Source organism: Calonectris borealis, chromosome 8 (assembly GCF_964195595.1).
Source record: "Calonectris borealis chromosome 8, bCalBor7.hap1.2, whole genome shotgun sequence".
NCBI lineage: Eukaryota > Metazoa > Chordata > Aves > Procellariiformes > Procellariidae > Calonectris > Calonectris borealis.
The window spans coordinates 21,795,162-21,822,758 of NC_134319.1; the positions used below are offsets into that span (position 1 = coordinate 21,795,162).

At 35.1% G+C, this 27,597-nt stretch overlaps 1 protein-coding gene across 9 annotated transcripts in view; it reads left to right on the forward strand.

Moving 5' to 3' along the window:
- The window catches only part of AGL (amylo-alpha-1,6-glucosidase and 4-alpha-glucanotransferase), a 40,070-nt gene extending 13,333 nt beyond the window's left edge, over positions 1–26,737 (forward strand). For 5 of the 9 annotated variants that reach the window (XM_075156384.1, XM_075156383.1, XM_075156385.1 and 2 more), the window contains 23 exons: positions 1,372–1,559; positions 3,118–3,241; positions 3,823–3,986; positions 4,537–4,638; positions 4,899–5,051; positions 5,132–5,282; positions 6,453–6,577; positions 6,688–6,800; positions 6,927–7,061; positions 7,575–7,705; positions 8,303–8,439; positions 10,149–10,282; positions 11,437–11,612; positions 13,897–13,999; positions 15,244–15,469; positions 15,894–16,005; positions 16,379–16,514; positions 18,395–18,507; positions 20,285–20,496; positions 21,078–21,175; positions 21,724–21,811; positions 21,901–22,034; positions 23,501–26,737. In XM_075156384.1, the coding sequence (XP_075012485.1) occupies positions 1,372–1,559; positions 3,118–3,241; positions 3,823–3,986; positions 4,537–4,638; positions 4,899–5,051; positions 5,132–5,282; positions 6,453–6,577; positions 6,688–6,800; positions 6,927–7,061; positions 7,575–7,705; positions 8,303–8,439; positions 10,149–10,282; positions 11,437–11,612; positions 13,897–13,999; positions 15,244–15,469; positions 15,894–16,005; positions 16,379–16,514; positions 18,395–18,507; positions 20,285–20,496; positions 21,078–21,175; positions 21,724–21,811; positions 21,901–22,034; positions 23,501–23,618 (3,173 nt within the window). In that variant the 3' untranslated portion in view covers positions 23,619–26,737. Of the gene's footprint in view, positions 1–1,371; positions 1,560–2,629; positions 2,754–3,117; positions 3,242–3,822; positions 3,987–4,536; positions 4,639–4,898; positions 5,052–5,131; positions 5,283–6,452; positions 6,578–6,687; positions 6,801–6,926; positions 7,062–7,574; positions 7,706–8,302; positions 8,440–10,148; positions 10,283–11,436; positions 11,613–13,896; positions 14,000–15,243; positions 15,470–15,893; positions 16,006–16,378; positions 16,515–18,394; positions 18,508–19,725; positions 19,924–20,284; positions 20,497–21,077; positions 21,176–21,723; positions 21,812–21,900; positions 22,035–23,500 lie in introns of those variants that run through there. The other 4 variants (XM_075156386.1, XR_012674515.1, XR_012674516.1 and 1 more) reach the window with 4 other exon arrangements.
- Positions 26,738–27,597: the final 860 nt, after the last annotated feature.

Here is a 27,597-nt window from a genome sequence, read left to right on the forward strand (position 1 = left end):
GCTAGTTCTGTAAATGGCCCTTAAAAATCATGGTATACATCCAAAGAAAGCCATTTTTTCTGTCCATGTAGCTATGTTGCCATTAGTAAAGATAAAAGGTAGGCTGTGCTTGAGTGAATGTTTTTGGAAGTAGCGGTGACTTAGAATCCCTGCTCTGTACTTACTAGCTGCTTACTCTTGTTGTGTGTCTTTCATTGTGTAGGTCCAATCACTTAGGTGTCCATAATGTGAGCCTTAGGAAATTAATCGGGCTGAAAAATAATCTCTTTGCTAAGGCAGGATTGCTTTTCAGCTGCACAAGTTTCCTGACCTGATTCAAGGTTCAACCACTAAAATAACTGTGGGGATGCATCGGTATAGCTGGCCTAGGAGTAGAAGAAAGCAATGAGTACCTCGTCTTACCCATCCTGAGTGTTCCTGGCCCTGTTCATGTTTTGATCAGGTTTAGATAAGGTGAATATCTTAGGTGAGGTGAAGACCTTCAGAAGACTGATGGCTCAAAGATAATTGTGTTTCTCTTATGTGGGGTCTGATTATTGACAATTCCATGATTGTGCCTGAATATTACATGTTGCAAATAGTGTGGGGTTTTGGTGGGTTGGTTGGTTTGTTTTTTAAATTATATTACTGCCATTGTCAAATATGTGATTTATATAGGAGAGAAGTAACATTTTTTAGACATGACTGATTATTTAAGTCTTTGCCACAGTTAAACCTCCGTCAGTATATTCTGTACAGTAAGTATATTACAGGTGAACTCAGATTTAAAGATTTTTTTTTTTATTGATTGCATCAAAAAGAAGGCAAAAAATAGTATATGAAACTAGACTAGATGGAGGATAAATATTTTCATACACACAAAAATTATTTAGGGACATTGTCCATTTAAGTGACCTACCTGCCTAAGTACTTTGGAAATTTGCCTTACATCATCACAGTCTGCTGTTAACAGAAGGTAAAATTTTAATTGTGGCTGTGGCAGTCTATGGTAACACAGTGAGATGCTTTTTTGAATTTGGCCAGTATAAACAACCAAACTACTGATTTTGTTCATTTGTTTGCTGCTTTTTTCTTCTTTTTTTTCTCAAGTACAGTTTTAATACTACTTTGAAGAATAAAAGGAATTTGATTTCAATCTGAGGAATTATTTCAGTATCACTATAGAAGTTAAATACTCCCTTGGAGTAGTCTGAAATTATACATCAGTGTAGGGTATATAGATTTTGAGTTGATACGGTTATTGTTAGAATTTTTACTCTTCATCACAGTGTTCTGCTCTTCAGCAGTAGAAAATTATATACCACACTTTCATTTTGGTGCACATTCTGTACTACATATATATACACTACAGTGAATTTATTTCCCTTACAGGTTCAAATGTTTACTTGAGAAGAGAGCTTATTTGTTGGGGAGACAGTGTGAAACTGCGTTATGGTAATAAACCTGAAGACTGCCCATACCTCTGGGCACATATGAAAAAATACACTGAAATCACTGCCAAATATTTCCATGGTGTTCGTCTTGACAACTGTCACTCAACACCTATTCATGTAGCTGAGGTACGCAAAATTTATTATAAAGCAGCTTCTGTCTGTGAAATAAGTCCCGCGCTCTTGCTACAAAATCTGCAGAATCTACATGGCAGAGTTCAGGTGTGAGTGAATCTTCCTCACAGCATAAGCAAAGTTTCTTGACTGGTGATGTTTAGATACAGTTTCAGCTACTTTAAACAGTTACTAGAGTGATGTAGCTATTGTATCATTTAATTCTCCACTTTAGCTGAAATATTGTGGATGCAAATGGACCTGGCTAACTTTTCCCTTGCGTAGCTATGGACTTAGTGCAATGACTGCCAGTATCCTGTATGTCAGTTTTAGCTGGGGTCATTGCCAAGTCTTGGTTGAAAGTCTTAGTGTTTCTTTGCCATATATATTTTGCTATTGCTGAATTAAACAGGAAGTGTTTTACTTCCCAGAATTTAAAAGTTGGTAAAGAACACCTGCAGAAAGTTTAGTCTGTCAGGCTTATTGCTAAGATTAGTGCTTATTGTTTACCATGGAGCTGACTACATGCAGAAATTGTACTTACCTAGTAAATTAGCTTTAAATAGATTTGAGTAGTGCAGCTTGTTAGTGCTTAGTCTTATCTTGGTTACAGAGCCTACCTAAATCTATGAAGAGCTCTGTAAAACAAGTTGATTTGCCCACACAAAAGTTGTAAGTGGCTCTTAAATGCAGCCATTTCAAAACCTCTGCCATTCTTTCATTTATTGTTGCTATTTTTTGGATGGTAACTTTGGAGGCTTAAACTGAAGTCCTCCTCAGATTTCTTACCTTAACAGGTATCTCTTTTATCCAACCTTTGTTCTTGCATTTTGAGTTAAGATTTTGTTTAAAAACAAAGTTGTAATTAGCTTAAAGTCTTCAGAGAATTTCCTAGAATTACTCAGTCCATAAACAATCTCTGTAAAATACAAACATGATTTTATGAATGTTACCTGATGTTAATATTTTTTAATGAACTGCATATACAGACCACTCATTTATGTTTGGTTAACATTCATGTTAATAATTGCATATACGTTGCTGACAATGAATGTCTTGCATTAAAAATGTATTATGATCTATAGGAGATGCTAGCAACAGCCAGATCAGTCAGACCTAATCTTTATGTGATAGCTGAACTCTTCACGGGCAGTGAGTACATTGACAATGTTTTTGTCAACCGCCTGGGAATTACCAGCCTGATTAGAGGTACAATAAGCAGTTGAAAATTATGTAGGATTGTCGTGTATGATTTGGAGTTTTTAATATGAAACTAACATTGGTATGCTTTTTTTATTTTTCTTGCATATTCATGTTCTTTGCTTATGCAATTACCTTTTCTTCTTCATGTTCGGTTTAACTTCTCCTGTGTTGTATGCCAATTCTTGATTTTGCTTTTGTTTGTGTGTCCTCTTCTGTGTAACAACTTTTTTTGTTCCTTAATTTTGGCTTTCTATTTGTCTTTGCTGCATGGCATTTTCCTATTGTCTAATCCCTGCCTAGCTTTGAAACTTGTCCTTTTTCGTATCTACCTTTCCCCTTTCTGTGGCTTTTTTGGCTGTGCTTTTTGCAGTACATGCTGGACACAGCTAGAAAATTGCGAGCCGATTTGTATGTAGTGGCTGAACTGTTCACAGGAAATGAGGAACTGGACAATATCTTTGTGAATAGGCTGGGCATTACCTCCTTAATAAGAGGTAGGCTTGCTGTGTGTGTGGTCTCTTTCCAATTGGAGATTATAGATGACGTGCTTTTCCAAGGAAAAGGTTTCTTCTGGATTATGCACTTTTAATTTCATACTCCATGTAATCAGAAGTACAGTTTTTGTATTGTGACTTTTTTGATGTTCAGAAAAAAAAACAGTACTAGCTGTAAAATAAGAGAAGACATCCTGCATTAGTTTAGAGAAGGTTAAATGTTTCACTCTTATTCTAGCGAGAGAAAAAGAAGTTGTAGCACAGTTCTGTTATGCAAGTGCTGCATCATGTCTGATTTTTGTTGCATGAGTTTCTTAAAGCCTATGAGAAACAGTTTCAGATCTCTGCTTTTTTCTCCCTTTTTTCCCCCTTACCTTTCTCTACCTTAATATATTATAGTAAATAGAATACTCCAAGGTTGTGTATCCACATTGGAGAATATAGTTCTAATGTGATTTTTTTTTATTATTAAAATGATTGAACACACCAATGTAACAACTGTAAAATGCTGCGTTAACGTCTTTGTGCGTGCTTTACTCTATGGTAGTTATTCTTAGGCAAACACCTATTTTGTTCTTTAGAGGCAATGACTGCGTATAATAGCCATGAAGAGGGAAGGTTAGTTTATCGTTTTGGAGGTGAACCTGTTGGCTCTTTTGTTCAGCCACGTTTGAGGCCTTTGATGCCAGCTATTGCTCATGCACTCTTTATGGATATTACACATGATAATGAATGTCCAATTCAGGTGAGTACCTAAATGGAAAACCAAAGTTTACATTTACATTTCTGAATTGACACTTCTGAACCATGGGAGGGCTTGGGGCAATCTGGATGTTTTTCCTGAGCGATATTTAGGAAAAATGTGTTTCAGATCTTCAAGTTTTCATGCAGAGAATAAAATTTTATAACAACTTGCTCTGACATTCAAGATTTTGTCTTTCAAGGGAAAAACTATATAAAGCTACTTAATGAGCTGTTTTGATTCTTTCATTGCAGCTACTATAAGTGGTTGTGTCTTTGCTTGTTAACCTGTTCTCCTAAGCTCCTGTTTTACAGGAGAGAATGAGAGTGAATGGTGGGAATTGGAGTGCTGATTTTTGAGCGTTTCTCTTAAATTGCTTTTTTTAGTGCATTTTTAGTGATTTCTTTCAATAATTCTATTGTGATTGAGAAAACGATGATTGTGTGATTAGCAGTTCCTCTGTTAAACTGAGTATATCTTCTGTATGCTGAATTGGGAGGGATGAATTATGTCTTTGTTTCACTATTTATTACCTATTTATTTTTTAACGTAGCACCGATCTGCGTATGACGCTCTTCCTAGCGCAATGATTGTTTCCATGGCATGCTGTGCAACAGGAAGCACCAAAGGCTATGATGAACTAGTACCACACCAGGTATGTGTCCACAGTTTAACTCCTAAGTTATTTTTAAAAATGTATTTTAAAAATTTATTCTTGTCCTAGGACATATATTTTAACGTTGTTTATTTGACATTCCAAGCAGTTTACTAGCTGGCATTACTTCAGATTGTCCAATTTCCTATGAAACTTGAAGTGATTATATAGTTGAGACCTCCAGCTGGTTTTTGGTTTTTTGTTTGGTTGGTTTTTTTTCAGAGCAGTTGATATTTGCTTAAATCTTAATTTCTTTACAGATCTCTGTAGTATCTGAAGAGAGGTTTTATGCAAAATGGAATCCAGCAGCATACCTGTCTTCTGGTGAAGTTAATTTCCAAACAGGAATTCTAGCAGGAAGGCTGGCCATAAACAGGTTGCATCAGGAGCTGGGGGCTAAAGGCTTTAATCAGGCAAGAAGTGAGGGTAACATTGCGATTTCTTCATATTTATGTAGTGAGTGAGCACAGTTGCAATGGTATGTCTTTTCTAGGTGTATGTAGATCAAGTTGATGAAGATATAGTGGCTGTGACAAGACATTGTCCTAACACACACCAATCTGTTGTGGCTGTAAGTCGAACTGCTTTCAGGGATCCTAAAACTTCCTTCTACAGTAATGAAGTACCTGAAATGTGTATCCCAGGTAATCAGATTTCTTTTCAAGAGATGGCAGGTGTACAAAAAATTCAAGTTATTCTAATTCCATACTTTTAAACTTCGAACACATGGAATCAATATGAGAGTTTTCAGTATATAAAACTCCTTTTAGATGTACTAACATGCATGCACCAAAAGTGGTTAAAGAAACAATAACAAACTTAACTTGCTTAGGGTTTTCAAAGGCATTCATATTGAGTACACTTCCTGCTATAAGCTCCCCATGAGGGTGTGGTTTTATTTACTGTCTTGTTTGTGAACGAGTAAGAAACAGTTAACAGCAAGATGGTTAATTGTACGGGGTGGGGTGGGGATTACTATTTATTAAGTGTTATACTGGGGAAAAAGGCTAAAATCTTATATTTGTTGATGTCATTGCTGTTCAGCTTTCTTATATACGACTGTTCTCGTGGCTTTAAAATACATCTTAATAAGAAACAACATGCTTAAGTTAATATAAAGATAATATATAGTTAATACATACATAATATTAATTAAATATGCAAAGTATTTACTATACTTAATAGTAGCAAAGTATAATGACTTCTACACATTACCTGGCCATATTTCTGAAGAGAAGCTTTCCGGACTGGTTTTTTAAGTATACTCAGTTCTTTGAGTGTGTGTGTGTGCCTGGTTTAAAGTCAGTCACATTATATGTTAAGACATTTGCAAATGGCTGCAAGACTTGTATACCTTAGTTTGTAGATTACTGAAAGGACAGAGAAAATTAGAATATTTGAATATTAATATAAGTTGTTACACTTTTAAGATAAACCAACTGTAGTTGCAGTTTGGAAACCAATCTAATACAGTCTCCTAAAAGATAATAAGGTAACTAACAGAGCTGGTGACCAATAAAAGACAGGTTATAATTCACTAATTGTTGTCTGATTTTTATGGTTAATTTATTATAAAATAAAAAAATTTCAGTTTTAAATACAATACAATCAATGAATATGTAATGAATGTTTATAGTATATTTAAAACACTTCCCCACATGTTTTGTCATGTTTGGTTGTTCTTTAGCTATACAACTGAGACTTGTATTTTGAATATTTAGATTTTTAGTTTTAGGTTTTGCTTCATGTTTTCAAAAGAATCACTTTAAATTAAAAGTATCTTAACAGCTACAATACAATTTAATTTTTCTTAGGAAAAATAGAAGAAGTAGTATTTGAGGCTAGAACTATTGAGAGAAATGCTAATCCTTACAAAAAAGACGAACGTTTTATAAATGGATTGCCTAATTTCACAATGGAACTCAGAGAGCATATCCAGGTAATTAGCCTCCTTCACCCATGTTCTGATGTAATATTTTGTAATTTGTGATATTTTATATTAGAAAAAAGACATTGACTTTGAGTTGCAAATGTGTTTTCTTTTCTAAGATTAAAGACAGTAAAATTATAAAGCAAGCTGGAACTGCCATAAAAGGGCCAAATGAATTTGTTCAAGAAATAGAATTTGAAAAATTAACACCAGGAAGTGTAATAGTATTCAGGTATGTTATTGCAATTGCCAAATGGCTGTGTTAGTTAAAATAGAATGATAGGATTCTTTGTTTTGAAACTTGGGAATAGTTATTTTAACTGCTACATTTCAACAAGTTATACATTCATATTTACAGAGTTAGTCTTGACCCAAAGGCACAAGAGGCTGTTGGTGTACTCCGCAATCATTTGATCCAGTTCAGCCCTCATTTTAAATCTGGAAGTCTTCCTGATGATCATTCAGCACCTATATTAAAAACGTTATTTTCTTCGTGAGTATTCTTCTAAATTTCTGAAGTAGAGCCGAGAGAGCTGCAGTGGGAGTGAAGAACAGTCTGTAAACTTAGTGAGGATTTTTTTTTTTTTTACTACTGATGGATTTGGATTGTCAGAGTGCAATGAAAACTGAGATATTCTTTTTGTATGTATAATGCTAAGCAGGTTAATACTTAAAAACTTCCCAGGCTCTTTTGCTCACATTCTGTGTAACTGCTGCTTAAAGTAGACTTACTAACATGGAGTGCTTGTCAGTATTGGGGTATGACTGTTCGGGGTTTGTACTTAATACTGCGTTCCTAAATAAATACCAAAACATCTGAGAGAACATCTCAAACATCTGAAAAATCAGGCTCTTAATTTCCAAGATTAAGTGGTGAGAGAGTTGTATATATTTAATTATTTTAATGTAAGTCTGAAACTAGAATTGTTTGTGAAATCTTTTCTTTGTTTCCCTACTAATGTTGCTTTTGGGTTTGGAATTTTTTTTCTCTCCACTGTTTTTTCAGTATTGCATCTAAACTAACTTTGGCTGACCTAAATCAAGTACTGTATAGGTGTGAGGCAGAAGAACAAGAAGATGGTGGAGGTTGTTACAATATACCAAACTGGTCACCGCTGAAGTATGCAGGCCTCCAAGGTAATAGTTTCAGCATTCTTTTTTCTGTCAAGAAAAAAAGTAAAATAGAGCTGCCTAAATCTAGATCATACCTTAATGCTATTTTATGGCTAAGTATTTTATCCATTGTTTGGATAAAAACCAGTAAGGTGTTTTTCTGCTTGACCATGCTACTAATCAGGGTTGTACCCAGGAAATCACGTACTAAACAAGAAGCCTCTTTCTCGATACTCTGGGCTGCAAAATTAAGTTTCAATATGTGTTTTAACACCAATGCCCTTGCTTTTAAAATAAAAAGAAAATACATATACCTCCAGTGAAAAGTCTCATTAATTAAACCCTAGGCATTACTGAGGAGTGTCAATCATTTATCAAATATATGAATTCCATCATGCTAGTTATTCCACAATGATTTTCATAACTTTTTCATAATTTTCTAGGATGTACGCTGAGGAAACTACAATTGAGTTGTATCCTAACTCGTTCTGCAGATCAAGAGAAGTAATAAGTTAAATCCAGTTAAAGCATCTGTTGCTGTGTACCTTTTCCTCCTGAATTGTAATTGCTGTTTGTGATAATGATGTGTCTTTTAATACAGAGTTGGGTTTGTATCTTCAGGGTTAATGTCAGTGATGGCAGACATTAGACCAAAGAATGATTTGGGTCATCCATTTTGTGATAATTTAAGATCTGGAGATTGGATGATTGATTATATCAGTAACCGTCTGATTTCACGTGCAGGAGCCTGTGCAGAAGTGAGTAAAAATACTTATTTGGTGCCTTCGGGGTTTTAAATTACTAGTTTGTTTCCTTTTCAATTACTGGTATATTTTTAAATTCAGTCTGTCTATAACTTATTGCTCGTCTAGGCAATTTCTTCCAGGAGATTAACCCGTTAATATGTTTTTCTTCCCTCTCCTCAATCCTATTTAAGAATAGACTGCAAAAGGGAAGTGAAAAATATGTAGGGCATGGAGGGATTGTTAGCTCTTACATAAAGGCCTGCAGGGGTCCTTCCCTGTTTGTTTATTACTTTTCTTCAAATAAAAATGAAGTAACCTTTTTTTTTAAGTAAGTGCTTTCAAAAGAGGGCCTAAATACTACTGAGGCATACATGGTTATGATACAGTTATAGTAAGATTGCATTGTCAAGCACTGAGAAGATAGGAATTACTGGGATTCAAGTTACCCGTATAGCTGCATTACAATATAGTCCTTTTCTTTCTTTGTCATATTTTATTTTCCTGCATGGCAATTGCTTTATTAATTTCACAAGATGAAGACCTGATTTGGGTAACTTACATAATTAATATCATAAAGGCGTTAGCATTCTTATTTCATTTTGTTCTTAAAGTCAAGTGTAAGTGATATAAAGCAGAAGAATGGATAAAGCTGTCTAATGCTGTACTGAAGTGAATGCTGAATCTGACCTCAGAGATGGAGCTTTTCTAGAAGGGAAATTAGTCTGATACTTACCAGATTTACTGTTCTTCAAAGACTGTTGCTCATTTTTTCTGTGTATTTTTTGAGTTCTTACTTTGTAGTGTCTCATTCTGTTTTGCAGAAAATATAAACTACCTATAGCTATGCTGAAGTCACATGAAACTAAACTTTACAACTTCACTGTTTACATAAGCAACTTTCCCTTCATAATTTCCAGGTTAAAAGTATAGTGTCATCCTGTAATATATTGACACATACTTTCTTCATCTGCGCAGTCTTCATCTGCGAGGTTTAAATCTTTAGTGACTTTCTAGTAGGTTGTCAGGATGTTCTTTAACAGTACTGGAAGGAAAGAAGAGAAATACTTCCCAGGTGTCAAACATTTTACAGTGACACAAAGATGGTGAAGCTCCAGAATCCTGAGTCCTAGACTCAGATCTCCAGATCATTTTCACTAGTGGCCATACATAATTTAGCCTTCTGATAATTTTTCTGCCCCTGGTCTCAAGCTTCATCTCTTGAAGTCCTATCTCTTTAGCAATGAGAAACCTCCTTCCCACACTTGGGTCGTAGTGATGCCTCTTGAGTTGCAGCTTTCCTTTGTTACTCAGTTTTAATAACTTTTTTCTGATAATCTTCTCTCCCCCCCGCCCCCAAGACTATCAAAATATAATTTCTTTCTATAGTTGATGTTCTTGCCCATTTATGTCGTAGTACAGATACAGTACAGATTTTTTGCTACAACTTTTCTTAGAGTTCATCTCTCAGCTGAAATTTTGGAGCAGGAGGATACAGCAATTCTACCACAAATATCTAGCATGGACAACTTCTTAGACATGAATGGTTGCTTGGTAGTGGTGTTATTAACTGAAGATAACCTCATCTTTGTGGTGGTTGAGCATAACTTGGGTGTAATAAAAGTACAAAAACTGTGACAAATACTTTTAACTAGATGGATCCTGAAAGCACTGGTTTTTGAACCCTAGTGTTATCAAGTTCTAATTATATTGTATTTTAATAGGTTGGTAAATGGTTGAAGGCCATGTTTGTCTACCTAAAGAGAATTCCACGTTACCTCATCCCATGTTACTTTGATGCCATATTAGTGGGTGCATACACAACGCTTCTGGATGTGGGATGGCATCAGATGTCTAGGTATGCTTGGCATATCAGAGCTATAGAGGTATCTGTATATATATGCACCTTTTAAGTTTTATCTGCTGGAGAATGCAATTTGAATATTTTCACACTTGTCCAATGTAAAAGGGTAAAATTGGTAGTGAATATCAAATCCATCTTCTAATGGTGGTGGTTTGGAAGGTTGAGAGTTCAGATGTCTATCCAGGGTTTGAATTTATAACTACTGTTGGCATTGTGCAGTAGTAGGAGGAAACCTTAAGACACTGCTTCTTTGCCAGGTTTTGGAAACTTTTTTTGCTATAATTTTAGTCCAACTGCAATGATTCCTTGAAGTTCAGGGAAAAAAGAAAATACTAGATTGTACTTGATGCTGATGCTTTGTTCAACATTTCTTCTCTAACACAGCTAAATATCCTTCGTTATCTGCACACTTTGCTTAGTTCTTGAAATAACTGTTTAATCTTCAGTGTCTGCTTCTCCTTTGTTTCTTGGAAAGGGAAGGGAGATTGATTTACTGGAGGCTTTATTCTAGCAATGAACATTCTGAACAAATTGTATTGTTTTGTAAAAATATATATGTTAAAATGGGCATATAATTTGTTATGGTTGTGAAATCATGTGGAAATTGGTATACTTTATGAAAAAATACTTGGAATGAACTAGTCAGGAGTGCAGGTTGCATTATTTTAGACAATGTGTTAACCGATGTATTGATTTACAATTTTTTATGTATATGAATATATAGAAAAATGTGTGGCAATCTTTAAAAATACTGACTAGGTTTGGCAGAAACTTTTGTTGATAGTAAAATAGCTTTTATCATATTTTTGAGGTCTTAGGTCTGTAGGTAGGCATCAAGTAAACCAAACCAATTCCCTTTTTTTACTCTTTTCCCTGGAAGTATTTGACATAAACACTCCCATTGGCATTAATAGATTAAAATTTAAGGCTAACAATGGACACCTATTTTGGGGAAAAAAGTGATTTACAAATTAAAGCTTATTTACAAAATTAGTTAGTGCAAAATACTAATATTAACTCATTGTTAGTTTATTATATTTGTTATGCATAATACTTACAATAATCTTTTGTAAATGAAAAAGGGTACATTTTATAGACTGATATTGCTGAATGCAAAGTTATTTTAATTTAATTATGTTGAATTACAGCTTTGTGCAGAATGGATCAACATTTGTTAAACACCTTTCCTTGGGTTCAGTCCAGATGTGTGGGATAGGAAAATATTCTTGTCTGCCAGATCTGTCTCCTTCCTTACATGACGTTCCCTATAGGCTGAATGAGATTACAAATGAGAAAGAACAGTGTTGTGTTTCCTTGGCAGCTGGTAAGTGAGGACAACATTTAAAAAAAAAAAAATTCTTCCAAAATAGTTAAACTGTTTTTAGTAACTATATTAAATTTGTCTCCGTTGGGCTTGGGATCCATGTGTCAGCAACCATGTATAAAATGTAGGTAGCAGTTTTCCTCACTTTTCCCCTGTGTTTTAACTTGTGTTTAAGGTAAGGATTTGCCCATATTAAAAACATGGGAGTTTTGTCTAGCAGTACTTCTTGGGGACGAGCATTTTGTTACTGCTCTTGCGGGGTGGTGGTGGGGGAGCTTATAAATGCTTTATTTAGAGACATTTTTAGCTATATCCACTTTTATCATATATGGAGAACCACAAGTATGTTCTCTTTCTTTCCAGGAGACTTGCTTGAGATAAATATACGTAGCATAATAGGTTTTAGTTTATCTTTTTTAAACATGAATTTAAGAAATTAATTGCAATGGAGTACAAGGATGAATTTATTGTTTACAACTTCTCAGAAAAAGAAAGAACCGTTAGCAGATCAGAAGAATGCTGGATCTGAAACTGTCTCCAAAAGGAAAGAGCATAAAAGCAGTCAGCAAATAGTGTTTATACCTCCGAATGTTCTGCCAGCATCTGGCATTCTTTGAATTGGGCACTTTCCTATGTCAAAAGTATTATCTTCTGTGTTTAGTGGCTTAGAATGAATTTATTTTTGGTTTGAGTTGGCCCATTCCTTTTCTGAAACCATAGAAACTTTTAACATCTACAGGTTCTATGGCATCTGTCTCACTGGGGTGTTTATTTTCTTCTTTTTGTCATCTGTCTTTCACGGAGTTTTATTGCTTTTAGTTTCTCGTTTTTAGTAACATTCCATTTGCCTGCTTTAGTGTTACCTAGAAGCACAGAGGCACCATGTTCCCTTAAATTGGTCATAAAGATTAAAGGGTTTGGTTTTAAATATTCCCTTCACATATTCACTGGTAGTTGTGTCTGTGAGATTTTTAACTCATACAGGGATTGTCATTCTCAAGTGCTGTTGCCTTACATCTGAGTATTAGCAAATGCTTTGGAAGAGTAAGTGATAGAAGTTAAAATGTTGTTCTATCAAGCATGCACAAGAGACTGCTGTTTTGAAACTTTACCATATGGAATTTTTTGTTTGTTAGATTGAAAAAGTTAATAAATGGAAGAAAAGACAAGGATGGACCTTACTGTTGTAATTATTATGCTTTATCAGTCAGAGTAATTCTTAAAGTTACATGTTATAATGTCTGCAGTAAGATGTAGATCTAGAAGCTGCTGGAAAAGAGAAGCAGGATTCCTTTTATAGTGGCTGAGAACAATTTTGGGCTGAAGAAATCCATAGCTCTCCAGTCTTATCCCCTTTATGCTACTGAGGTGGCACGGCTCTCATCTTGCCAACAAAGCATTGTAAATCTTGTCATAGTTTTGCCTTTTTGTTTGTTAGTTTTCTTTCTGCTGCTTTTAATTAAAGGATGGCACTTGGTTAAGTTACAAAATGATTTAATAAAAATGTAAATGTGACTGTTATTGATATGAGAAATTCTGTTCTGTGATCTTGAAATTCTAGAAGATAATTGTTCTGAAGTGAGGTTTTATTTCATTTTATCAAGAACTTGGTCTAGAAGATTGTTTACTTTAAATATCTTGAAATATCTAGGAAAAAAATTATAAATATGAATATATTTTTACTAATGGTTATTTTACACATATATGTTGTCGTTGTTTAACCTGGCAGGCAGCCAAATACCACGCAGCTGCTCGCTCACTCCCCCCCGTCACCCCGTGGGACAGGGAGAGAATCGGAAGGGTGAGAGTGAGAAAAACTTGTGGGTTGAGATAAAGACAGTTTAATAGAACAGAAAAGAGAAAATAATAATGATAATGATTAGAATATACAAAATGAGTGATGCACAATGCATTTGCTCACTACCCGCGCTGACCGCTAACCAAGTAGCGATCGGTACTTCCTGGATCACGCCTACCATTCATATACTGAGCATGATGTCACATGGTATGGAATACCCCGTTGGCCAGCTGGGCCAGCTGTCCTGGCTGTGCTCCCTCCCAAAGCTTGTTTTGTTTTGTTTTTTTCTTAAGCTGAATGTCCTTGACTAGCAGGGTACTTAGCAACAACTGCTAACATAAGTGTGTTATCAACATTCTTCTCATACTAAATCCAAAACACAGCACTAGAAGAAATTTAACTCTATCCCAGCCAAAACCAGGACATGTGTACTTGGAGACTTCTGCCACATCAATAAATGAGATGAACAATGACATTTCTTTTTAGGTTTACCTCACTTTTCTTCTGGAATTTTTCGCTCTTGGGGAAGGGATACCTTTATTGCGCTGAGAGGTCTAATGTTAGTTACTGGGCGCTATCTAGAAGCAAGGTAAGACTGACTTATACTTAGTTCTTACTGGTTTTGCAGGTAGTCAGGGAAAAGGCATCCTCTCAAAACCTGAGATGACACACAAGCTGTTAGAAACAGTTGATGTGCAGTATAAAACTTTAATGGCCCTCGACAGATTTGGGAGTTCTCTCTAAGTGGAATTAAAAATACCACTTAAATGATTCTCTTTTTTTTCTTAGCACTGATATGAAGCTGATGTTCTGTATAGATAAGGTAGTTTTAACCCCTGTAGCACTACTGCTTGTCCTTAAAAAAAGTGATTGTGTTTCACCTGTACTTGCATCATTGTTGCTGAGCAATAATTTCAAAGTTATTTATTTAAAAATTTGAAGTAGCAATAGAATACTGTTTTAATCAGAAAGGTATGATTGCATGTCTGTTGTGATTGTAACTGCTAGTATTTGTCTAGTAATACTAGAAATTAGCCAATTGTGGATTGTTACAGTCTAATATCTGTTCGTAAATGTTTAACGTGACAAATAAGCCAGATATAAGCCAGATCTATTGATTTTATATTTCCATTAATCTTTTAATTTGGGTGGAGCTTGCCACATGATACAAACATAAAAATTAATTGTTTAAAATTAGCATGTATTTATGCTAGTGTACATTTGACCAACTACTACCTTTCTCATGCAGTAAGGTCTGCAGTCTACTAGTATGTTTATATTTCCTTTTAAAGCTAGTTGTAATCCATGTTTTCTGCAAGGTATGCACAACGGTTTTCAAGAAACTTCTCATAACCTCAGTTGCTGTCACCTCTCTGTATTTTAATTGGAAATTCCCATCTACTTCTGCCCTCCGTCCCCATTTCACCCCACCCATCAGAATGGATACCAGGGTAATCATAAACAATGTCAATAAAAACCTCCCCTGTGACCTTAGTGGGATTTGGATTTAGGCTCTATATCACTACCTATGAAAAAGTAAACTAGCTTTTCCATATTAGCAGATGTTGTACGTTTTGTACAAACTGATTTAAATGTATTCATGTTGGGGAATTTGTAGGGAATAGATGACTTTTTATTGTAAAACAAGTTCATGCTAAATGAAGTAATTTGTAGCTTTCAACAGCAAACTTTTGGCACCTGTCTTTAAGATCCTGTTTGTCTCCTTGACTTACCTTGCTATTAAGGTAAACTTGTATGCTTTGTACTTAATACTTGGTCCAGTAATGGCCTTGAAAGTAACTGAGTCAAGACTGTGTTTTTCTTTTGTCCTAGAAACATCATTTTAGCATTTGGTGGGACTTTAAGACATGGTCTCATTCCCAATCTGCTTGGCCAGGGGACACATGCCAGATACAACTGTCGTGATGCTGTATGGTGGTGGCTTCAGTGTATCCAGGACTACTGTAAAATTGTTCCAAACGGATTAGACATTCTCAGGTGTCCTGTTTCTAGGATGTACCCAAGAGATGATTCTTCTCCTCAGCCTGCAGGCACTATGGTAAAGATCACTTCTGATTTACCTATTTAATACAACTAAAATTTTTAATGAAAGAATATAATTTTTCTGGCTACAAGAACCTGTCGCTATCTGTTGTTTATGGTGAAATTTGATTATAGCACAAGAATTCCATATTTTGGTCACTTCTCGCTACATCTGCATCGCTTGATTAGACAGGTGCAGGGGGTTGGGGATGGAAAAAAAATGCCATCAGCTTCTGAATTTTTTCTTTGCTTTTTGTCTTGAAAAAATGTTTATGTTAAAAATTGTATGCAATGTATTGCCATGACAAAGATGCCACTGAAAATGTTAGATGCTTTTATTTTGAAGTGTCATAAACTAGAGGCTAAGAATTGGTACTATTTGCACTTTTCTACTTGTTTTTCATCTTGCCTTTCACATATCATCCAAACATGCAATCTAGGATCAGCCACTTTATGAAGTTATACAGGAGGCAATGCAACGACACATGGAAGGCATAAATTTCCGAGAAAGGAATGCTGGCCCGCAGATAGATCAAAACATGAGAGATGAAGGTAACACATATAAAACACTCGCCATGCAATTCAAAAGATGATGATTATATTTTATATTTCTTTTCCTCTAGCTATGGAGTATATTTTTGAAAAATTAATTATGTTTATTGCAACTAAAACTATATTACTTTAAATATATTTAATGTTTAAAAAGTGCCTAATTGTTTATTATCAGCAACTGTTTATATGTTGTGGTACAAGTTATCTTTAAATAAAAGTTCACTTAAAAAGTACAGTTGCCTTCAGAAACCCACCTCAGATCTCGTTTGGAGGTTTTTTTGTTTATTTAGGAGGTTTGAGCTGGGGGGGGGGCAGTTGGGGTTTTGGTTTTGTTTAAAATATAGACTTCTCATGTAATATTCTTGCTTGGCAGGTTTTAATGTAACTGCAGGTGTTGACCGTGAAACTGGCTTTGTCTTTGGAGGGAACCGCTTCAATTGTGGCACTTGGATGGATAAAATGGGAGAGAGCGACAGAGCTCGCAACAAAGGAATTCCTGCTACTCCAAGGTACAAAATCCAGGCTTTTGGGGGGGATTTTTAAATTATTTTTTTAACTGAAATTCTTCTGCAGAACTTCTGTGCCTTCCATTAACATATCTGAGAGGTGATCTCTCAAATGTTCCAAATGTTTCTGCCTACTAAAATGTTAATGGTAATTTTTTTCTTTGTGCTTATTTGAAGAAAAAGGGTGTGGTTTTTAGCAGGGTTGAAGCCCTCAGCTTCTGGCATGGTCTTAGCTCCATGCAGAGTCAACTTTTGAATTTAAGTAGTAAAATGTAATTTAGGAAAAACTATATACTTGTAGTACTAGCCCTACTTTGTTATTTAGACTTACTGTAGGAGATACCTATTGATAATTGTTGTGTTGTTGGAATACTTCTTATTTAGAATTCAAAAACATCTAAGTTTTTAAAGTTGAGATTAAACATTTTGAAAATAAACTCTTTACTATGTGCTAGCAAACTGCTGCAGGCATTCTGGCTTGAGTTTAGTACAGCATCAGTTTCAAATCTATTGCCATCTGTGGGTGAGAACTGAAGGAAAACATTGTCTTGCTTGACAAGTCAGGCATTTTAATTGGGAACCAAGAAACGTTGAAGTACCTGCCCTAAAGAGGCTAAACCAGTGATGCCGGAGAAAAATTTTACATCAAGCAGGGAGTAAAACTCAGTATGATATAATACGAAATTTATGCATATGATGATTATCTGAATATCACCTGAAAAAAGCAAGCCCAGGAAGTGCATTTAGCACTTATTTTAATGCTTCACTTTTGACTTGAGTAATCTATTATGGCAGAAATATTACCTAAGTTACCAAAATGCATGTGTAGATGAGAACTTCTGTATTGAATAACGTTTTATCATCAGAGGATCAAGTTCTTTGGGGCTGATCCTTTTTTCATTTTCTTAATCACTGGTATGAAATTATCTTAGATCTGTGCAAATTAGCTGGGTATGATAATACCACTTTAAATTGGTCTGTTGTACAGAAAAAAGTGTCTGTTAGCCAGATCCCTTGTTCCCTGACTGTTAGCTGGGAGAAAACCTCACCTATTTTCCACCCTTTCCTCCATGGTTTCTTCATCAGGTGGAATCCTACTGATCTAAATAAAAGTAAATTGACACAGTCTGCTTATGCTAATGTTCTCTTCTCTTACTCTCGGCCCTTCATGAAACTCAAAGTACGTTATAAAACTGAGTGTGCCTAAAAGTGACAGATAAGCTGCAGTGTAGATGAAGTTAAGATATGTATCTAGGGGAAAAATAGTCTAAACCACGCCTACACAATGGTGTCGGGGCTGAGGTACAGCATATGAAGGAAATCTTGTCATTGGTAGCTTTCTGAAATCGTATCTTAGTGTACAGCAGCAGCCAAAAAAGCTAATAAAAATAATAATACTGGGTGTCTTCAGTAAAGGTTTTTAGAACAAGACAGAGGGCATCATTCTGCCTCTGTGAAACCCTGCACCTGCAAGATGTGCTTGTACCTTGAGTGCTGTGTGCAGTGCTGGTCTCAAGAAGGACATAATAGATGGTAGAGAGACGGGCAGCTAAAACTCAAAGGGATGGAGTAGCTGCCTTGCAAGGAGATATTGGAATGTCTAAGGACTCTTCATTTTCAAGAGAATATGGGTGAGAGGGGTATGACTGAAGTTTGGAAAATTATGACTATAGTGATGATGATGGAGCTGTTGTTCACAAAACACTGCAATACTGTAGAACTTCGGGATGCTCCTATAGGAGAAATAGGGGAATAGTAGGAGAATAGGGAAAAATAAAGTGTCTAAATAAGATACGTACAGATTATTTTTTTCCAGTCACTTATTGAACTTTAATAGCCTTCTTAAAGTAATTCTTGGCCTTTTTAAATCATTATTATTTTAGAGATGGCTCTGCTGTGGAAATTGTTGGCCTGTGCAAGTCGGCTGTTCGCTGGTTGCTGGATTTATCTGGGAAAAATGTGTTTCCATTCCATGGAGTCACCGTAAAAAGACATGGTAAAAACAGGCACATCTCATAATTGTATTACTGGAGTATAAAAATAACCAAAACGATGAAATGGTGACCATACAACATCAGGGATGATTATCAAACTACTCAAGAAGGTTTAGAGGGAAAAGGAGAAAAGCTTGGGAAAGTATCTTGTATGATTAAAATCTTTTGTTGCTACAAAAATTTATTAAGAGTTGATATTGTCTTGCCAATATTTCCAATATCTTATTCTATGTATTAAGGTGTGGATTACAAAGGAATTTTGGAGCCTAAATACCATTTCTCAAAATGGATATAAGTGATAGGATTATTATGTATTATGATGATACGCATCATTCATTGCAAGAATACTAAGTAAAATGACACAAGACGCTTCCCCCTCCCCAATATTCACAACACAGGAAACCACTTTTTATGAATATTTACGTAAATATCTTTAGATGTCCCTTATATTTCAAAGGGATACTGCTCTGATTACAAAGTTACTTTGAGCTTACCCAGCCCAAGTGAATATACATGCCCTGTAAAGCCTTTCTACTCTGCAGTAAAGGATAATATTGGAAAACAATTAATTTAGTGGTTCTTTTTATTCTATTTTAGAAAATGTGAATATAAGGCGTTTTTTTCCTATCTGTCCTAGACAGTACAGATTCTTAGATCATGAACTTACCTGTCACTTCAGGATTTCTTAAAATCTATGGCTAGAGTAAGACAATTTAGAATTCAGTACACAGCAATATTAGAATGCATATATGTAGAAATAATATTTATAGGACTTGTCTTATCTCTTTTGTTCCAGAATCATAAGCAACTTTTTTTAGATTGAGTTTGATGTGTGTATACTCCCTTCTGTTGTTTATCTCATGTTACTGAGTTTAAATTTCATTCATCTACTGCTGAATCTATTTTAAAACCAGCCTTAATTCGTATTCACGAATAGGCTTAGTGTTAGTTTCTAGGCTTTTTGTTCTTCTGGCGATAACATATTTCAATTTTTGTAGGATACGTATTTCAATTTTGGTAGTATTGTCCTTTTTGCTATATTCCTGTTGTAGCTTAAGAAAAAAAGGTAATACTCCTGTACTCACCTAATATAAAACTAATGTACATTTCTTTACTATTTTTGTTTCTTTCATAAAAGCATTGCTTATTTAAGATGTATGTGTATCTCAGGAAGATATCCCTAGCACAATTCTGCTGACTAAAACCTGATGTTTCTCTAGTCTCACTTGAACTTTCAGTGAGCTATTCCTGTGAACTGTAGAATTGGCCTAAGCGTGGGGAATCACCAGCTGGAGAGAGGTGATCCGAGGTCTGTTCCTGTTATGTTAAGTGTCAGGAATTCAGGAAGAGAAAGCTTTTAAAAGTGACACTTATCCTAATGTTTTGACACTCTCTTTGAAGTCTCCAAAATAGCAAGAGTATGTATACCAAGTACTATAAAAGAGTTGACATGTTACCATGCTGAAATGTTCATTGTAGATTTTAAACTTACTCAATTAAATATTTACTATAGATCACAATACCTCATACTGTTTGCTCCTAGCTAACTGCAAGTTAGAAAATGTTGTGTAAAAAAATTGTGCAGGTGTTGGAGTTGATCTGCAGTATAATTCAACTTTTAAATAATAACTTTTTGCAATGCTACTATGGCCTTTATTGTGTTAGGAGTATCAAGTAAAACTTCAATAAGCAAAACAGTAAAAATAGACATAAGCATGCTTCTGGTGTTACCACTGTGGCTGTTTTCAGAAAATAAAACCTGTATACAACATCTTGCAGGAAAGGAGGAGACTATCACATATGATGAGTGGAACAGAAAAATTCAAGGACACTTTGAAAGGCTGTTCTTTGTCTCTGAGAACCCAGCAGATCCTAATGAGAAACATCCAAATCTTGTTCACAAACGTGGAATTTATAAGGACAGCTATGGAGCTTCAAGTCCATGGTGTGATTACCAACTCAGGCCAAATTTTACAATAGCAATGGTTGTGGTAAGTGAGTTGGGGTGTTTAAGTTTGCACTTAAAATCTTGTTTCTTATTGAACTAAGCTTGCATTGTAAGGTTCATCTGCATGGCATTATATCAGGAACATACATTGCTTAGAATAACTTTTTAAAAGCTTTTCTTTTCCATGCTTTTAATATTGATCTATCTTGGAGTATCTCGTAAAAATACATCCTCGACAGGACTTACCTAAATGAAACTGCTGTCTAGTATATAGCTAGGATAAATTTGTAGTGTTCACTGTATTCAGAATGTCTTTTAAGGTTAGGTCTGGGAGGCCGCTTTTCCCATCAAATTAGCTAAAAAGCGTGCGTTGTTTTGTTGTCTTTATCAGGTTTGTAAAGAGCTTCAGTAATTATACTTGGCAAGTGTATTTAAAATAAAATAAAAATTAAAAAAAAAAGCACTGGATAGCTTCTGTGCTCTTGCTTATTCTGACTTGCAGGTTCCTGAAGTTGATTCAGTAATACAAAACTTGGGCTTTTTGTGGTCTTCTACATTTGTATACACAGTCTTATGTATGTACATGTGCAGAGTTTACTCATTAAATCTTTATTATTTTATTAGGCCCCTGAGTTGTTCACACCTGAGAGAGCTTGGAAAGCTCTGCAGATAGCAGAGGAAAAACTGCTTGGTCCATTAGGCATGAAAACCTTAGACCCAGAGTAAGTATAGTAGAGATAAGAATAAGTGTTAATTACAAAACATGACAGAGGAATTATTTGACATGTGGAGGTAGTACTTCTTTTGTTAAAATCCTCATATATACCTGTGAAATAAGGCTGCAATAAATACTTCCGGAACAATTATTTTGCTGTTATGCAATTGATCTTATTTATGTAGACAATCACCAGGTGTTTTTGGGTGCCACATAGTAAGCAAGTCAAATTTGGTATCATAAAAGGTGTTGAATTTGCATCTTGATACATACTTGCATATGATACAGTGCACAGCACTACAAGTTTGAGTAAAAGCATACGGGCAAAATTATGAATTCAAGTCATTCCAAGATTTTAACCATTTTCCTACTAGTTTAAACCGTACTTGGAATTCCATTGTCATGTAAAATACAGAACCTGGTGGAGACCTCCCTAACTTAACCATCATTAAATGCAAATGCCATGACAAATTTTTGGTTCATTTCTGCTTTACATTTTTCTGTATCATTTTTGTTAAGGCTTTGTTTGCATAATTTATTTTTTCTTTCTTGCAGTGATATGGTTTACTGTGGAGTATATGATAATGCTCTTGACAATGACAACTATAATGTAGCCAGAGGTTTTAATTATCACCAAGGACCTGTAAGAGCCAGTTTCTTCAATTTTAGAAAAAGTGATGTCACCTTTTCAAACTGACAGCTATAATAATAATCTCTTCATTCTTTGTTTAGGAATGGCTGTGGCCAATTGGATATTTTCTTCGTGCCAAATTGTACTTTTCAAAGTTGATGAGTCCAGAGAGATATGCAAAAACTGTAGTTATGATTAAGAATGTTCTTTCTCGCCACTATGTTCACCTTGAAAGGTAAGACACCAACTAACACAGATTCAAAATTCATTCAAGCTAGTGGTATCCACTATCCAATTGCATGTAAAAGTTCAGATCTATAATATAAGCAGCATCTGTTTTCCACATATAAAGTTCACTGCTATATGTGCTATTGCAGATCTCAAGTCAGATTTCAGGTACAGCTGAGATCTAGTGCTTTTTATAGATTGCAGAATTACTAATACTTACCCATGTGAAGACTGGGGGAAATAAACCTTATGTAAAAATTAGGATCTAATTTCATACAAAAAACGAATTTCCGGAAAAAAGGTTGGTGAGTTGCTTTTTAAAAAAATCAAAATTTTCAAAACTGTGTGCAAAACAAAATAGTTAAAGGGCTAGTAGTGACAGATTAAAATTGCGGCAGATGAGCCGATGCAAAATATTGTTAGGATTTCTTGTGTTATAAATGAGGAAATTAGTATGACAGTGTTTCAGAATCTTAATAACCTTGATATTCTAAGAAGGCAGAACTTGCTTATGGCCCTTAAATATTCCTTTGCATTTTGAGTTCTCCCTCTTAAAAACAAACCACCAAACCCACACTGTTTTTCCCCTTTTTCTGTCTCTTATTTATGTTTTTAATTCTTAAGGATTTGAGATAAATGAAACAAACAAAAAAAACCCCCCACAAAACAACAAAAAAATGCAAAGATCTTGCCCTTGATATCTCTTCCATATAATCTGTTCTGCAGTACTTCAAATACGCATTTATTTGTACCCGTAAGAGTAACTCAGCAGGACTGGTTATGACAGAAGGGTTTGTCTGACCATGTGAGGAAGGAATGGGAATTGTTAAGCAACGTTTTGCCTTACGTAGTATCTTGTCCCACAAATACAAGTTTTGCCAAATAACTTGCAGTTTGGTAACGTTCTTTGTTTTTTCTGCCTTACTACTTAAGTAGTGTACTTTTACTCTGTTTTGGTATTTCACTTGTGTACAGAATTATTGATGTGGTGACAGGCTCAACTTATGAGTATTTCTCTAAGTATGTTAGTTTGTGGGGTTTTTTATTCCTATGGAAGAAAAAAAGGCTTATGTAGTCATGCTATCTTCTAGCACATAATCCAGTTTCAAGTGTAGTTTGAATGCCATTCAGTTATCTCAAAGATCATTTGTATTCTTCCAACTGCAAAACTACCTGAATGAGAAACAGGAGAAAAATGCCAGTGTAGTATAAGTTCAGATATTATTAGTAGCAGAGCGTCTACTTTGAAGGAGAGGCACCACCACAAAAAAACTACAATTCCCAGCTGGAGAGAAAAAATTAATTAGATCTCAGTTGCTGAAGAAAATACTGTGCCTGTAGGACAACAGACCTCTAGTCATGGTTTTCAGTTTCCTACTGAGATAATCTTCTAAAAGTTTTTAAAATTAAATGTTCTCTTAATTTCAGTGTATAATCTAACAACAATACTCGTTTGTTTTTTTCTTTTATCAGATCATCCTGGAAAGGGCTTCCAGAACTGACCAATGAAAATGGACAGTATTGCCCTTTTAGCTGTGAAACTCAGGCCTGGTCGATTGGTGTTATCCTTGAAATCCTTTATGACTTGTAAAAGTTTCTTTTGATTGATTTGATGAAACTTCTGTGGTCTTATTATTGGGCATAAATGAACACTTGCTTATACTGCAATGGAAATGTCCTGTTTTGCACAATCACTTAAGCTGTGTCCTGACTTTCAAAGATGCTGAATGCCAGCAGCTCCATGTCCTGTAACTGTGTGGGGCTTGGGTTGTTTTTTGAAAATCAGGCCATGACAATAAAATAAAACTGCAGTGCACGCTTGATGCAGAAACTTTTAGTAAGGAGCAATTTTAAGAATATGCACAAAGTTAATTTTAAGTAGCTTTGGTTTTTTAGACTTTCCAAATCAAAATCTTAATGTAACAAAGTGAGGTCGCTCTTTCCTGAGCTAAAAATAAGTAGCACAGCTCTTATGTTGGTTTTTTTTTTTCTTTGTCTCTTAAAGAGTAAATGGATGTTTTGCAAATGCATGGGGAGTAGACTAACCTATAGCTTCCTGAGTTTGGTATGCTTTGTGCTGTAGCACCATACATTAATGAAGGCATAATATGTTGTCTCTCTGTTGAACTGTATTATGGGGATTTTTTTTGTATGTGTTCAGTTGAACACTCCATTAAGCAACCACAGAAACAAAATTCATGAATACTATAATAAACCAACCTTTGAAGTAATATATAAAATTTTCAAAAACTTTAAACTATTTTGAGAGTTAACTTGAGCAATAATGAGGTAATATCCTATGCTAATTCATTTTTAAATTTATTTAAATACTGTGGGCCATGCAGCAAACCTATTTCTTCATTTAAATCTGTTTTTCACTCTGAGGAATTCATAAGAAACATGTACATGTGCATACAATGCACAGCCTGTACGTTAGGGGAGGCTTAAGACACAGAAGTCAATGTGCTTGACTGTTTGATGAAATTAATATATTGAAGAGGTATGGTCACGTCAGCCCTTTATTCTTAGAAAAATCCTAGGTCTATTGAAGCAGGTGGAAACACTTAACATCAGTGGGAAAAGATACCAGCCTACCACCACAGAAGAGAAGATGAGGTTTCTAGGCCTTTTGAAATTACACCAGTAAGAATAAGCGTGCTACCTCTGTGTGTTGTTCTTTGGGAACTGCATCCAATGAACATGATGCAAAACACATATGTTCGTTCATGTTTGAATACCTGCGTGCCCTTATTGAGTTCAGTTCAGTGTTCCCAAACTGAAGGGTGGTTGACAGAAGTGCAGTTGGTAATTCTCAACTCTCTATTCATGCGATTTTTCCATCTTAGTGCAATAAGCAGGCAGAGAGTGAGGCTGACACCACTTCCCACATCATGGGGGGAGGGACGCAAAACTGATACTGCATTTCTTAATGTTAGACAACATGCTGAAAAAAACCACACAGGATGTAATTATAATGCACTAATAACACATAGGTCAAGGTTTTATTATATTCATATTTTAAAGTTCCCGTACCCTGTCAAAACTACAGTGCAAGTGTGCTGTCTTGTTCAGGGAGATGTGTTACAGATAGATACATTTAAGGGCAAGTTAATAGGCTGAAGATAGATGAATTGTAAGAAGTGGCTATATTCACACTATTTATTTGAAAGGTTAATAAGTATTTGAATTCCCTTGCTGAAGTGTTCAGTACTTAGAAGCTATTATTAGGGAAGGTCTATATTGTACCTCAACTTTTGAGCGTTGGGAAATTTTTATTTTCTCGACACAATGCATGAGAGATGTCATTTGATCAGTTACTGAAATGTCAGCCACAGATTTTTTTTTATGTGCAAGAGGCATATAAAGTATTTTTCATAATGTACTGAACTTTCCAAAATTCTTCATAATGATATTGAGGTTTATGTCCTACTGTATCACTAGCTTTCTACTGTCTTCCTAGATAATTATTTCTTGTTTATTATTTCAAGGTATGTTTTATAGTTCCTATGGTTTAGAAAGCAGGAACAATATTGCAGAATAAATTGTTCTTATTTGATGAAAACATTTTAAAGTTGGCAGTGCAGCTTAAGAGCTATGATTGTTGAAAAAGATTTCCACAAGGTATCAGATTATATACATTGGCAATAACATTCTTTCAGTGTTGGAAAAAAAAAAAAGAAAACATGAGAAATTATTCATCAAAACCTTCCTACGTTGTTACAGATGACTTTCCACTGTTTTGCAAGCTGCACTGCTGGTAGAGACTGCAGATTTGTCACTGCTAGTTTTTTTTTCTAATTTAATAGTAAAATTTTAAAGATAAATCACCACTGTGTACAAAAAAACATATGTTATGGAACTTCTAAACGTGCCTATTTATAATGTTGCTTCTGCACTGATTAGTTGAGCATAGTTTTAGTGACAGATAAATGTTTCAAATAGGAAAAAAACATGTATCATATTGATTGACTTTGCTGTTAAGTAGCAACAAAAGTATGATTTGAGGTTGTAACTGTTGGGGGGGGTGGTGGGGTTTGTGGGTTTTTGTTTTTTGTGTGTGGTTGGTTGTTTTTTTGTTTTTTGGGTTTTTTTTAATCACAAAGCTACTCAACACTTTGTCAAGCCGGACAGTTCAAAAATGAAGAGGGAAGAAAGCAATGCTAAATTTAACACTTACATGAGCTGGTATTCATCTAGATAAACTCTATACCAAAGTCGGCATCCCCTAAAATTAGCTGACTTATGTTGACTGATCCTGAACTGTATTTTCATTCATTAGTATCATTTATATTATACACTCAAAAACTTCTAGTAGTGCAAAGTTATAATCAGTAAAATACGTTTTAGAAATAAACTAATAAGTTTTAGAAATAAACTAAAGAACTTAGTAAGAACTGTGAATCCATTGTGTTCCAGTTGGTGTTTCTTGATCTATATAGTATTGAGACTTTTTCTTCCCCTTCCTCCCAATTGAAATAATGTTGACTGTTACCAGTGTTTGTACAGTTAATAGCTCTTGATTTATTCAAAGATGATTAACTTGAGAATTCAATTAAAATAATGTATCATTCTCGCACTGCATGTTGTAATGTAAAATGGAAAGATGAATTTTACATGTGTCTGTCTAGCACAGCAACAACTGATTTTAGAAAATGTCATTATTCATTTATTTCTGAAATGCACAAAATAAAATTCTTTAATTCAGACAGAGTTAGCCTTTTCACGTGGTTGTTTGGAAAAAAGCCAAACATTAGAGGTGATGCTGCTTGTTCTCTTGGCAATTTTACACACATTGGAGAGATCATGAACTCCAGGTCAAATATTAATAACAAAAAGTGCTAGCAACGATAATCAACTTATTAAAAAAACCACACATAAACTTGAGCCATATACAGAGATTCTTATGTTTGTATCAATGTCAACTGTCTGAGGTGGGTTTGAGTGGGATGGGGTTAGAAGAATTCTGCATGTCCCTTCTGCTATAAATTATTATATAATTATAAGTCATGGTATTGCAGTTTCCCCAAGAGAACGGTTCTAAGGTATACTGATTAACTGTGTATCACTAGGCAATCTGTTATTAGTTAACTTTCTGTGAAAAACTTCTATCACTATAGAGAAGGGATTTCAGTACCCAGCTCTGCTTTGTAAAATCAAAGTCTCACAGCACAGGCGCCTGTGACAGAGAGAACGTGTTTTGCAACTACCCCCTTTCATTGCATGCTTTATAAAATTAGGATTTATTTAATCCTCTATTCAAGCATTTCCTTTAAGAAAGTAATTTCTATTATTCTATTGTATAATACTTTTAATTAAATTTCCTATTGAAAAATTGTTAAGGAAATGTAGAAATGACTGGTCGCTGAGTTGCCAAGGAGCTGGTAACCTCAGAGCTGCCAACTCTGAAACCTCCTGGCACCTCAAGCAGCTAAATCGAGTAATAAATGGATGAAGTGTTAGTGGTGACTGGGCAGGTTTCTGCTGAAAGCTCCTATTGAGATTGCAGATAGCGATCTGGGAAACATCTTCAGTCAGGAAATTTGAGATCTGCCTGTAGGTCACCCTAGAGA